At 43.7% G+C, this 13,578-nt stretch overlaps 1 protein-coding gene across 3 annotated transcripts in view; it reads right to left on the bottom strand.

The window, feature by feature from the left end:
• The window catches only part of Mindy4 (MINDY lysine 48 deubiquitinase 4), a 110,954-nt gene that overhangs the window by 59,298 nt on the left and 38,078 nt on the right, over nt 1–13,578 (bottom strand). For all 3 annotated transcript variants that reach the window (XM_033757586.1, XM_010628329.2, XM_010628328.2), the window contains exon 6: nt 2,495–2,553. In XM_033757586.1, coding sequence (XP_033613477.1) covers nt 2,495–2,553 — 59 coding nt within the window. The remainder of the gene's footprint in view (nt 1–2,494; nt 2,554–13,578) is intronic.

The raw sequence follows: 13,578 nt of genomic DNA, 5'->3' as shown, positions 1-13,578 counted from the left end.
CAAGCAGGAGTCCACAGGGAGAATGGCCTCATAGCTGTTTTTCCACATGAGCTATTTGAATATTATATCTTTATGAGTGGGTCAGTATTTCCCACTAACCCCAAAATGTCTTCTGTACTTCTCCAAAGTGCACTTTACTTTCCCTTGGTGAAAGCCCTTCCCTCTGCCCACCTTATTGGGGCACCACAGGCTGCAACTTCAGTCCTCTCCCATCCGCACACTGCTGCAGCCTCGGGCTTACGCTGCCTCCAGAATGCCTCATATCCCCCCTTCCCTCCACTTGTGTGCCATTATTTTTCTATTCACTTATCAAGTGCTGTGTTGAGCACCCCTGACTGATGTGCCAGAAGAAGTCGAAAGCTAATGAAGGCCTTTAAAGAGCTCCCTGCCCGGAGGGGGAGACAGAGTCCCTGACAAATTAAAATATAATCCAATAAGTGAGTGCGGAAATAGGAAGCAGCACAAAGGTCTCAGCAGTGATGAATTCTGCCATAAAAGGTCGGGGAAGCATCCAGAAAAGGTAGTATTTGAGCAAGACCCTGAAATATTCAGAGCATAGGGCTTCGTCACTGGTTCTCTGGACAGTCCCACGGCGTCCTCACAGCCTCCGATGCCCAGGTTCTTACCCTCAGTCCCACCCGACACTGAAGTGCAGGTGTATCACCCCCCAGGGCAGATCTTCAGGGCCCCTCACTGCCCCACACTCACCATCCAACCCTCTTGTGCAGCGCTCGCAGGCCTCTGCCGGCCCCGCCTTTGCCCCAGTCTCACTCCCTGGCTCCTCTCTTCCTGCAGGCCACACCCCTGGAGCCAATCTGCCTGGCTCACCCCGGCCTTTGCACATGCCATGCCGTCCGCATCTCTGTTTGGCAAGACCTTGCCTACCCCTCGAAGCCCAGCCTAAATGCTACCTTGCTATGGAAACTTCCAGAACCCACCAGAGAACTTAGCAGCCATTCTCCCAAAGCAGTTGGGCACACTAGTCGAATGTGTCACACATTGCCACAGGAGGACACCCTCTGTCCTTTGTCTCCTAGCTCTGCCCTCCTTCACTCCTCTGCTATTTCAGGGTATTTCCTATGCCTGGTAGGGACCCACTGACAAGTCACTGAACCAAACCACAGGAAACTGGATTGGGAGGGGAGGGGTGCCGCCCCTCTAACCAAACTGTGTCTGTTGCTGCACCACTGCTGTGTCCCCTTGCCCCCAAGACTACTCTTTGCTGCCCCCTCTTCCCTAAACTCTCTCAGTGACTTGTCCCCTAGGCTCTTATCCTTTATCTCTTCTTTCTTTTCTAAATAGTCAGTTGAGCTACCAGAACACACATACACACACACACACACACACACACACACACACACACACTTCAAACAGTTGGCTTCTGAGAATTGCTAAAAGCCTTCCTTTTAATAGAAGTTCTCTGGGGTTCTGAAGGCTGGGAACTGCCTTATTTTCTGCCCAAACATGAGCAGCTTTCATCATAAGTCTTCAAGTGCAGTGCCTCCCAGAAGCCTTTGGATGTCAGGGTTCCCTGGCTCCCTCCTTTACTCTGCACAGTCATAGACAGAAACCTGCCCTTCCTGGGTAGGGCCACATCACCCCCGCCAGCTATTTGTCATGATGAAGACTCAGAGGCTCTGTTACCTCTGAAGTGAGTTAAGCAGCATGAACAACCCCAGTCTCCACTGTTCAGGGACCCGGCCCTTGCTTTCAACTTGATCAAAGCAGACCATGGGGAACCACTTCTCATACAAGGCACTTCTAAGGGGGCACTGCTTTCTTCCTGCAGCATAAAAGGGAATACTTAAAGGGGAGAAGAAAAGTATGTGAACAGCTCTCGTATGCCAAAATGGCCAACAGGTAAGTGGCTCTCTTCCAAAAGAGGAGCAAATGTCAACAGCACTCCAGCCCATCCTCTCACGTCCCACCCCTGGCCCGGCATCCTCAGTTCTATAGCTGCATTTGCCAAACTCTTGGTCTTCAAGGAGCAGAGATTTGCAGGGAGGAACAAAAACTACTTCAGAACTAAAGAGGGGAAAGGAATGTTCTCTTCCTTGGTCTTAAAGAGTAGCTCCACAGATGGGCCCATATGACTCATTTGTATTTTACACCTTGTTAATAGGTTTGTCAACTTTCAAAAAGGATAGACCTTCCTGGAAGAGATACACTGGTATTTTGACCTAGAACTGTCTTCTGAAAACCTCCATAGTTTCTGAATGGTCCTAAAAAACTATAAATGTAGAGAGGGTTCCTCTGGCCCCCAATGTATGTCCTGAAATGACCAGACTGCTTAGAAGCACTTTTCCAGGAGAAAAAAGCAGGCAGTGGGAAAAGACATCAACAGAAAAGACACCTGCCCCTGCTCCCTGAGACCAGGCAGGAGGAAAAGAACTCCCATACCAGCTAAGAGAAAGTGCCCACCACTTGGTGTCTCCCAGAGGGAGCAGCTGAGGGGACCCCACAGGCACAACACAGGGGCACCCGCTTTACCTACCGAGCTGCAGGGCACCCAGCTCATCATCCACCTTGTTGGACACTGGCAAATGACTCTTCCTGGAAAAGAGAAAATGTCGGTGAGCCAGAGGAGCATGACAGAGGAACACAAGCAGAAGACAAGACTGGGAGGGGCCCTGAATGAGAGTCTGGAGGTGGCACCGCTGGGCCCTGCCATGCAGAATGTGTCTTGGATGAGTGGCCTTCTCTCAGCCAAGGGTTCCACATAGGATGGGAACAAATGGCCAACAAGGGACCTGTCAGTGCTGCATTCTCACAAGGAAGCCGAACACAAGCCACTTGCTGCACACTGAACTCTGTAGTTTGACATCTGCCAGTCACTGAATGCCAATGTATTTCACTGGTGTCACTGCAGTAATGCTGGGAGACACAAAGAGGCCAAGTTCTTCTGGTCATTGCACAGGATGTTTCCATCTCTACTCCATGAGTTTTTGCTTATTTCCCCTCGCCCAACCTCCCCATAAAACCACCAGCAACTATTTATAAGAGTCCTCTAAAATGCACCCGTATGCTTAAAGGAAACAGTCCTATATCTTCCCATTACCCAAAAAGTTGCCTTGTGATTCTTATTTGCAAATTTAGGTGTGTGCACACAGAACTTACTTAGCCTCACAGCATGCATCAATCTAATCTAAAGGAAAACCACTTTTTGAAAAGCACTTATTAAAAATAATAATATTACATCACTCTCTGAAAACCCATTTACTATGTTAAAAACTGACAGCTCTTTTGAATGTGGCATTGAAATATATTTTCCTCCAACATCCTTGCAGGGTAAGATAGGACTGGAGTAACAATCGCAGTCTTGCCACGGTGCACTCTATTGAATTGGTTTCCTCCCACAAGATGTATGAAGGGTGTGATTGGAAGTCTTTGGGGACGTGCAGTACTCAACCCACGTGCAAGCACACGCTGCTCTGCACTCAGTTTCTCTGCTGGCTCCAGAACAGCGAGCTCCTCTGCCTCCCTCCTAGGCAGCTCCTCCTCCCCCATCCTTCCCACTCAACAGAGCATTTCTTCCACCTGAGTCTGACCCCTCCAGGAGTCTACAGGTGTGCTCACGGGAAATGGTGCGAGAATGCACTGGAAAGGAGGCACAGCTCAGAGGGTAGGGAGAAGGATGCGGAGGGGCAGCCAATTGGAGCCCCCCACTGGGAAGGGATGAACTACACTTTCCTCCGAGGCATCTGCCAGGCCGCACTTCCTCTGCTCCACCTGCTCTGCCCAGAGGCTAAGGACCTGTGCGCCCTTCTCTCTTCTCTATCAAAAAAGTGAGGGTGGAGGTACTGGGGGTAGATGGCCTCTACAATCTATCTTCAGCCGTGTCAGTCAGGGGCAAAGACAGATTGAAAACACACATTCATCAGCATCTCTCCTGAACCCTCTTCTGCTCTCAGCCTCCTCATCTCACACCCACAGTATTTCAGTAGTCTCTAATGCTTTCCCGATTTCCAGTGTGGCCACCCTTCAGCTACCCATACCTTCACATGTCACCTTTCTATAAAGCATGACTCTGATCATGACTCTGTCACCTGGTGGCAAGTCTTCCAATGTTCCCTGTCATGGCCACTATCACCATCACTGGCAACAATAATCATACTTATAAAAATGACAACAATAAGAACAACAAATTCCCTCTGGCTCCCGTGACCATTCCAGGTAGTGTGCAGAGTGCTGCACAAGCCTTAGGCACCATCTGCTTTAGACAGCTTTGTGAAGCAGTTATTTCACTTCGTCTCAGAGAGGTTTAGAATTTTTTTCTGGGGTAATACAGCGAGCAAATGTCAGCACAGAAATTTAAACAGCAGCCATAACTCCAAAGATAATGGCAGCACCCACAACACATACAGATTCCTTATACAAGCAAAGCCAGGCTCATTAGAGTACCCTATAGGACTCCCCCTGAGCTGGACACCCACCACTCAGGCTGATCTCAGATGAGGCCTTTGTGTTCCATCCGCATTTCCTGTGTTGAACATCTCAGCCTAAGGAACCTCTAACTTTTCATAAGCTGCTCACTTCATTTAGAGTATCCTTTGACAAATTCATACTAATCCTCAAACTGGATTTAGGAACTGGAACATTCCTTCCCCCTCAACTCCAAAATCTGCCTTTATTCATTTCTTCACCCATTCACCCAGCACCTTGGTGGGGTTACCTAGCAGGCTTCACTTCTGCCCAAAGGACACCTAGATGTATAAAATAAACAAACATAAATTGCATAACATGATGGGGTAAACTGGCCCATAAAGATATCTATATCCTAGAATCCAGAGCCCACAAATGTTACATTATATAGCAAAGGATTTTTGCAAATGGGATTTTGCAATGAAGATCTTGAGATGGAGAGATTCTCCAGGTAAGACCTTGTCACAGGGTCCTTATGAGAGGAAAGCAGAAGGACTTTGACACAGATGAGGAGGAAATGTGATGACAAAAGCAGACAGGAGTAGGAGTGCCCTGCAGACAGAGGAAAGCCCACAGCTGAGGATACAGTGGGCACAAGACGCTCCTCCTCCCCTCTCATTCCTCAAGGAACCAGACTCTCCCATGAGCCACCAGAAAGACCCAGCCCTGGCACCACCCTGTCCAGTGCAACTGATTTCAGACTTAGCCCTCCAGAACTGTGACGTAATAAATTCATGTTGTTTTAGGCCGCTGGCTTTGGTAATACTGGACCTACCAGAATACCAAAGAGAAACACAAAAGTTTTGGAGAAAAGGTAGATTACCTACAAGCACCAAGGAAAAGTGATACACCCAATAAGAGTAGTAACTAAGGGGAAAGAGAGGACCACAGGATTCTCTTGGTCTCTCAGGTCCCAGGTGTCCAGCCTAGTGCCCCAGAAACAGGTGCTGACTGCCTGGGTGACTCGCACAGAAGTTGGTGACTTACACAGGCTTGCATAACTTAGAAGTGCCAGAGCCAGGACTAAGATGCAGGCCCTTGGCTTCAAATACTGCACTTTGATCTTTCTTGTAATTTATGCACCCTTCTCCTGTTCAGAAACCTCCATGGCTCCTTGGGAGCCAGGACAAAGTCCAGCCCTTTCAAGTGTTCCCAGCATCTCCTGAGGGCAATTTGGCAGCTGTGAGCCACAGTGAGAGGGTGGGGATGATGTGCCTGAGCAGGGAACAGCCGGTCCTCTCCCTGGTCATGGGACTTCCACCCAGAGGGCCATCCATCAGCTGGAGGAGCAGCTTAGATGCTTTGTACCCATTTCCCATCCATGTCCTCACCAAAGGAGACTTCAAGTAGGGTCACATGTCAAGAATGTGCTCATTGTTCCTTTCATGTGTCCCTTTGTGGCAGAGCATTGCAAAGTTTAAAAGGTCAGCTTAAAAGCATGTTCTTGGCCTTTGAGTGAAAACTATTATGCACAATGATGATAAAAAGATAAATCAAGGGATTCAAAATGCTTTTTCAAAGTATGATTGTGCAGATGCATGCGTAAAAGTGTGCAGCTAATAAAACCATGGGGCCAAGCAGCAGACACCCAGAGTGTCTGCTCTGTGCGAGGCCCCTACCTTGCATTCCACCTTCTCTCCACACCCTGCAGGGAAAGCAAGGACCAGGGCACTGTATTCAGGGCCATGAAGGACCAGCACTCAACCTCTGAGCACCTGATCCCCTGGCTCAATTAGTAGAAAGAGTTACTGGGAGACCTTGGTTCTTGTCCCTGCTCTTCCCTACTCTCTGTGGCCTTGGCCAAGTCACATAGTCTCCGTGATCCCCCAATTCCTCTCTGCCCTGTGGTGAGAACCTCAGTGTTTCTACTTGTACGGGACATGGCCAGTGAGGGGCTCTGAATGATAAATGTGCAGGGGCTCTGGAGGTCTTCTGGAAGTAACCATCATGTCTGCATTTTACTTTCAAAAGCATCATCAAAATGTGCATGTATATTAACACAATTAGTACTTACTGGGGAGGAGGAGAGAAGAGAAAAAACAAATCTGACAAAATCTCAGCAATTGCTGAATTTAGGTGAAGGATGTACAAATGTCCATTATTACCATGCTTCCAACTTTTCTGCAGGATTGAGCTTTTTTTAAGTGAAGAAGTTGGATTGGATTCGACAGAGAGGTAGTTAACCATAAGGAGGTATCTAGTGAAAATGCACAGATTGCAACCCAATCAGGACAGAGATAAGATATGTGAAAGAGCAAATGAAAGACATGAAGGGGAAATGTTGAAGTCCACTATATATTCAAACAGGAATCATGAAAGGAAGAGTAAAACAAATGTGAGAAAGAGAAATACTGAAAAGACTACTGCAATGAACTTTCCAGATATGCACCTTCACAGAAACATACCATCCCTTAATGATACACATGAAATTAAATGTGCACCTCCGTGTTTCACATTGGATCTAACAGAATACCAAAGCAAAAGAGAAAAATTTGAGGGGAAAGGTAGATTACCTGCAAACAATGACGACTTTAACTTTGCACTTCTCAGTAGAAACAATAAAAGCGGTAAGACAATGAGAGGACATATCTGGAGTGCTGAGAAAAATTAACTATTGACTTAGAAATTCCCAGCTAAAATATCACTAAAGGTAAGGACAAACAGATAACAATTTTGAGCAAAAACTAAAAACATTTACTGAAACAGGCCTACAGCGAGTGAACTACTAAAGGTTTTAGTTCAGAAAGAAGAAAGGTAAGCCTGATAGAGCAGGCAGTTAGCTAGATATGAGCTGGAGCCGGAAGGAAGGCAGCTGAGCCACGGAGGAAAACTTCCAACAGACAGTGGTTAAAGCTTCCTGAATTAGCGGTCTCAAGGTTTTCCTTGAAAGGCACAAAGCTCTACCTATCCTACACACATGGTTTTGTGAGTGTGGGGTCACTGCATATGCACGTAAGGGGCTCAAACACCATAGCGGCCTAATCAGACTCCATGACCCAGTTAGGCCTCAATAGATACATGTGTATTGCAATTTTGACTTTGGCAACCATCTTCATTCTGACCAGGTCCAACCAAGTAAGACCAAAAACTCTCACAGTATGTGTGTAGAGTCCCTCTGCTGCTTGGATAAAGCCCCATTAGGTACAACCTTCAACCATTTCTCCACCTTATAGGAAAACAAAAGAGAAATCCACTCGTGTTCTCCCTCTAATTGCTTCCTTCAGCCTCTGCCCGGTCTCCCCTCTTGATTCACCCAGTACGAGCAAACCTCCTGAGATGCCCACTCTCCCTTCTTGAGGGTACACTGTCCTTAATAAACTGCTCCGTACTTGCTACTCCACAACCATGCTCAGGCTTTGCTTGTTCCTCGGTAAACTCACCCACTAAAGCTGCTACTTGCTGACTTTGAGCTCCTTCTGAAGGGGGACCCAAGAATCAAGAGACTCTCACAGCACAACACAGACACCAATGGCATGACAAAAACCTAGTAACAAACCCAGGAGGAAAGAGTTGGGCAAGAGCAATGGTTAAAAATTAGTAAATATTTAAATAAACCTAAATGACCATGAACAATAAAAACAGTAACAGCCACTAATTTGGGTGTGGTTTTTAAAAATGAAGCTAAAATGATAGTAATAAACAGAGAACATGGAAAGGGGATGATTGTCAAAGCTTTCTAAAATTTTTCATTTGTTGAAGGGATAAAGTGATTAAACTTGAACTTTAAAGCCAATTATGCTTAAAAATTTGAGTAAACCCTAAAACAGTAAAAACATGACATATAATTTCCAAATCAGAAAAGAGAAGAAAAATACACAAATTCACAAGAAAGTATGAGTGGAAAGCTTGCCAGTTCCTCAAAACATTTAGCATTCTTAAAAAAAAAAAAAAAGTTTTACATTGTTATCTGGCCCTGCTATCGCTCTCCCATACACTGAGATAGAAAACAAACTACTACACATACTCAAATATTCTTGGCAGCACTATTTCCAACAGCCGTAAGATGGAAACAACCCAGATGACTGCCAGCAAATGAGCAGGTGAACAAAATGCTATATATCCATACAGTGGAATATCATTCTGCCACAAAAAGGAATGAAATGTTGGTACATGCACTTCCACCATGTTACGCAAAGGCAAAGAGGACAAACACCAAAGACCACGTATAATCATATAATTATGATTCCATATATGTGAAATATCACAGACTGGTCATCAGAAGCTGAAGGGAGGGATGAATGGGTTGAAACTGCCTACGGATTTACTTTAGAAAGATGAAAATGTTTTAGGACTAGATGGAGGTAAGGTTGTCATACAACACTGTGAACGTACTAAATGACAGTGAATTGTTCATGTTAAAATGCTCAACTAAAAAGAAGAAAAGTGAAAGGAAGAAAAAGAAATCAAGAAAAGTGGCAAAATGAAACTGTAAAATATGAGAAGACAAATAAATTCAGATATACTGGTAATTATAATAATGAAAACCAAATCAAACTTACAATTAAAAGAAACACCCAGATTGGATCTTTTTTCTTAATTAGTTATGTGCTATTTCAAGAGACACATGACACAGAAGCTTAATAACAAAGCATAGCAAAAACAAAAAAAAAGATCCCTGTATATAAGCCTTTGAAAACAGCCATAGCTAAATACCACATCAAAGTAGATTTGGAATTAAAAACATTATTGGTGATAAACCTACTTATTCTAGAATAACAAAAGGAAAATTTAGCTACCACAAATATTCACTCTATTCCCCTAACATTAGTCTTAAAATATACAAACAAAAATTTGACTGTCCAAGTGCATGATGGTAAATTTTAGCATGCTTCTCCTATTAACTAATAGATTAAGCAGAAAAAACATAAATGAGAATAAACAATATGCAAACATCAAAATAGAAAACCTGATCTAATACACCCAATTGTTAAATAGCATATATTTTTGACACGAGGCATTTTATATTTTATTTTATTTATTTATTTATTTTATTTATTTTATTTTTTGGGTACCAGGGATCGAGGATCGAACTCAGGACCTTGAGCTTGCAAGGCAGGTGGTGGAACCACTGAGCTAAATCCCCAGCCACGTGGCATTTTATAAATATTGATCACATAGTAGGCCATAAGTCACATTCTCAAAAACTTCCAAATTATTTTTTAAATAGTTTTTTATTATAGAGAAATTTTAAAAGAATGCAACAATAAAGAGATAGCTCTTCAGCATCCCCCAAAATGTAGTAAATTTTAAAGAAATAATGAGAATTAGAAAATATTTCAAAATAGTTAACAGTAAAAATACAATTTATAAAAGTGTCAGAAGCATTAAAGTGGTACATAAAGGGAAATATGCAGCAAAGACACCTGTTAGTGTAAAAAGTAAGAAGCCAAGAACTAAGCATCCAATTTCCAAAAAGAAAAATAGAAAGAAAGAAAAAAATAAATGCAAGGCAAACAAAAGCATAAAATTTTTAAATAATTAGAATAAATAACTCTCAAAACTAATAAGAGACTAATTGCAGAGACTAATTTCTTAAATTTTGGCAAAACTGACAGAGACAGAAAGAATATGAGATATAATATTAAGAATATATTTACTTGCTGCTTTTACTTCTTTGTCTGAGAAATGTCTGTTCATTTCAGATGCCCTTTTTTTGAATTGGATCTTTATATTTGGGGGGGGCTGATTGTTTTGAGTTCTTTATATATTCTAGATAACAGTCCTTTGTCTGAGGCGCAGCTGGTAAAAATTTTTTCCCACATTGTAGGTTGTCTCTTAGTTCTGTTGATAGTTTCTTTTGCAGTGCAGAAGCTTTTTAGTAAGATGAGATCCTAGTTGTTGATCTGCCAGTTCCCGTGCTACTGAGGATTTGTTCATAAAGTCTTTTCCTATGCCAATGTCTTCAAGAGTTCTGCCTAACTTACCTTCCAGCAAGTTTAGTGTTTCTGTTTTAATATTTAGATCTTTAATCCACTTGGATTTTAATTTAGTGCATGGTGAAAGATAAGGGTCTAGTTTTAATCTTTGGCAGGTTGAGATCCAGTTTTTCCAACACCATTTATTAAAGAGGCCATCCTTCCTCCTTTGTCAAAGATGAGGTAGATAAGTATATCTAGAGTTGTTTTTGTGTCTTCCAATCTGTTCCACTGATCCTCAGGTCTGTTTCTTTGCCAGTACCATGCTGTTTTTATCACAGTGGCTTTGTAGTATAGTTTCAAATTGGGGATTGTTATACCCACTGCCATGTGTCTGTTGCCTAGGATGGCTTTTGCTATTCTAGGTCACCTCACCCTACAAAGAATGGCTGCTATCAAGAACAAATGCTAGCGGGGTTGTAGGGAGAAAGGAGCCCTTCTCCATTGTTGGTGGGAGTGCAGACTGGTGTAACCACTATGGAAATCAATATGGAGATACCTCAAAGAGCTGGGACTAGAGGTTCCATTTGACCCAGGCATCCCTCTTCTGGGTATCTTCCAAAAGAATTAAAAGAATCATACCAGAGTGATATATGCACACCCATGTTTATAGCAGCACAGTTTGTAATAGCTAAAACTTAGAAACAGCCCATCTGCCCATCCATTGGAAACTGGATAAAGATGTGGTTTTTCTATAAAATAGCAAATAGTTTCTCTGGTGTGAATAAACTGTAATAGTACATAAGATCCTAATGAGATGACTGACATTATGAAATGGGAAGAAAAGGGTTAAAAGTGTAGGGAAAGTGGGAAGGGTAGGGGAAAAGTAGTAAGGGAAAAAATATGAGAAAACGAAAAAATGGAAATAAAGTGTTTGTAAATGGGGAGGGGAGGAGGGGGTGAAGGGAGGGCAGGGACAAGGGAAAAAAATGACAACCAAGACCACCTGTCATATAAAGGTACAAGATCCCAATAAACCTAAAATGTACCAATAAACCCAATAAAAGAAAAAAAAATAATATTAAGAATAAAAGTGAGGGATAAGACAAACCATTGTTAATAGAATTTTTTCAGCAAGAAGAAAGTAGTGTGAGTGAGCTCAAAGTAATACATTTGAAAATTGACAGACTAAACTATTTTCTGGAAAAGTCACAAAACTGACTCGAGAATGAACAGAAAATCTGAAACTATCCATAATTTAAAAATCCTTACCAGACATAATGGCACATAAACATAGTCTCAGATAACTAGGAAGCTGAGGCAGGAAGAACACTTGAGCCCACCAGCCTAGGCAACACAGTGAGACCCCGTCCCCAAAATTAATAAATAACTAGTTTAAAACACTTTGTATCACCTTTCCTAATTCCAGAATGTGCACAAATACTTTACTGAGTTTAAAACTGTCAAATGATCTTAATAGTCTATGCTGAGAAAGCATTTTAAAAAATAAATACTCGTAGATGGTGTTTAAAAATTAACTCTTAGGAAACTCAAGGTAGGGGGAGGCTTTTTTCTTCCTTACTACAGGCAGTCAAATGGTACAGAATGTTCTACTAACACTGAGTCACTGGGTGCATCAGTGTAAGAACTGGAAACAAGGTGAGCATGTCCGACATCCACCCATGGTCCATAGTATTAGACGTGAGTTGCACTAGAAGCAATGTAACAAGACAAAGGGACCCGACTGCCCCAGGGCCAGTGTCCAGGTCCCAACACAGAGGAGCCAGATAAACAAGCCACACACCAGCACAAGTCAGAGATTAACACCATCTGCCAATCGGCTCATTAAATCTCACTTTCCCTTTAGCCTGACTCAGAGCTGAAGGGACAAGAACATCTGGTGATCCCAGCCCTCTGGACTCACCAGTCCCACCCCAAGCACTTTGGAGGTAGCTGTGTGGCGCTCTTTCCCCAAGTCCCCAACAGTAACTTCGCACAGCCCCTTGCACTCAAGGCACTTATTAAAGACTGACCCTCGCCCCCAGCAGCAGTAAGTCTTTGCTCACATATCTGAGGGCAAGCTGGTACTTTTTTAAACAGGGATTTGTAAAAAAGAAATCTTCACAAAAGAAAATGTTTGCTTCTTTTCACTTTCCTGCACCCCATTTGTCTTGGGCTTCCTATGGAGCACTCCCAGCCAGAGCCCTGAGGGAAAGATGAGGTACAGAGGTACGGTCAGACTTGTACAGCACTGGGAGGTCACCTGGCAGAATCACTGGTGTCACGGATAAGGGACGAGGAAACCGAGCTCTGGGGGACGGAAGGGAGTGTTTCCAGTGTCTTCACCTCTGCGCTCAGTCTGACGGATGGGAGGGGTGTGGGCCTCTGCGTGGGCTTCCTCCACTTCCCTCGGCCACCAGATAGGCAGGCGGTTTTAAAATTAAGCCATAAAGAACATGAGGTCTCATGAGGGACTGGGTTATGGAGAAGTCATTGTGTGTACTAGCCATGACAATGTGTAGCGACTTTAACAGATCTCATCTTACACCCTGCAGTTCCCTGTTCTCCAGCTGCTGCCCTTCAACAAATAAAAACCCCAGTGGCATTCCTGCTAGTGCTTTCTCTCCCTCCCTCCCTCCCTTGCTTCCTCCTTCTCTTTCCCTCTCTCTCCCTCTCTTTCTCCTTTGCTCTCAAGGATGTGGAAAACCTGGCTGAAATTGCCGGGTCTGATATTTCCCGTAAGAAAGTTCTCTGATTGGAATACTGTAAAAACAACTTGCTTTAACAATTCAACCCAAATAAACTGTCTTCCCGATACAATTGAAAATCCCTAATTGGGAATTGAGCTGCATTCCCCAGGTCTCTCTCATCAGGGTCCATGATGACGAAGATTGGAAAGATAGGGATCGCCTGGTGAAGACGGACTGGGGGTGGAGCTACGGATGGTCAGCATCCTCCTGGAAAAACCATTGGGCTGGGCTGGTGGGCTGGAGAAAACACAGGCTGTACCCCGGCCTCCTGAACCATTGTTCTTTGGGGGTGATTTCTCAATGCTATTAACTTTCTTTCCGTATGTGTCCCTCCCAAAAGGTCTTGGCACGAACTCTGGACAAGAAGCTTGCAGAGTCAGAGCGGGATCCAAAATCATGTCCAACATTTCTTCTTCCTGTATATCTACTCCATGAGTCAGGCTGGGTTCTGGAACATTCCAGGAACAGCAAATAAATTTACCTTGGTCTCAGATTCAGAGGGTCCCTTCAAGGGCACACAGTTTGCAAAACAAGACTGTACTACGTATGAC

The sequence above is a fragment of the Fukomys damarensis genome, unplaced genomic scaffold, assembly GCF_012274545.1.
Source record: "Fukomys damarensis isolate Sample0158 unplaced genomic scaffold, DMR_v1.0_HiC HiC_scaffold_4, whole genome shotgun sequence".
Taxonomy (NCBI): domain Eukaryota; kingdom Metazoa; phylum Chordata; class Mammalia; order Rodentia; family Bathyergidae; genus Fukomys; species Fukomys damarensis.
Note: the sequence above shows the minus strand (reverse complement) of the source record. Positions and strands in the feature narration are given on the sequence as shown.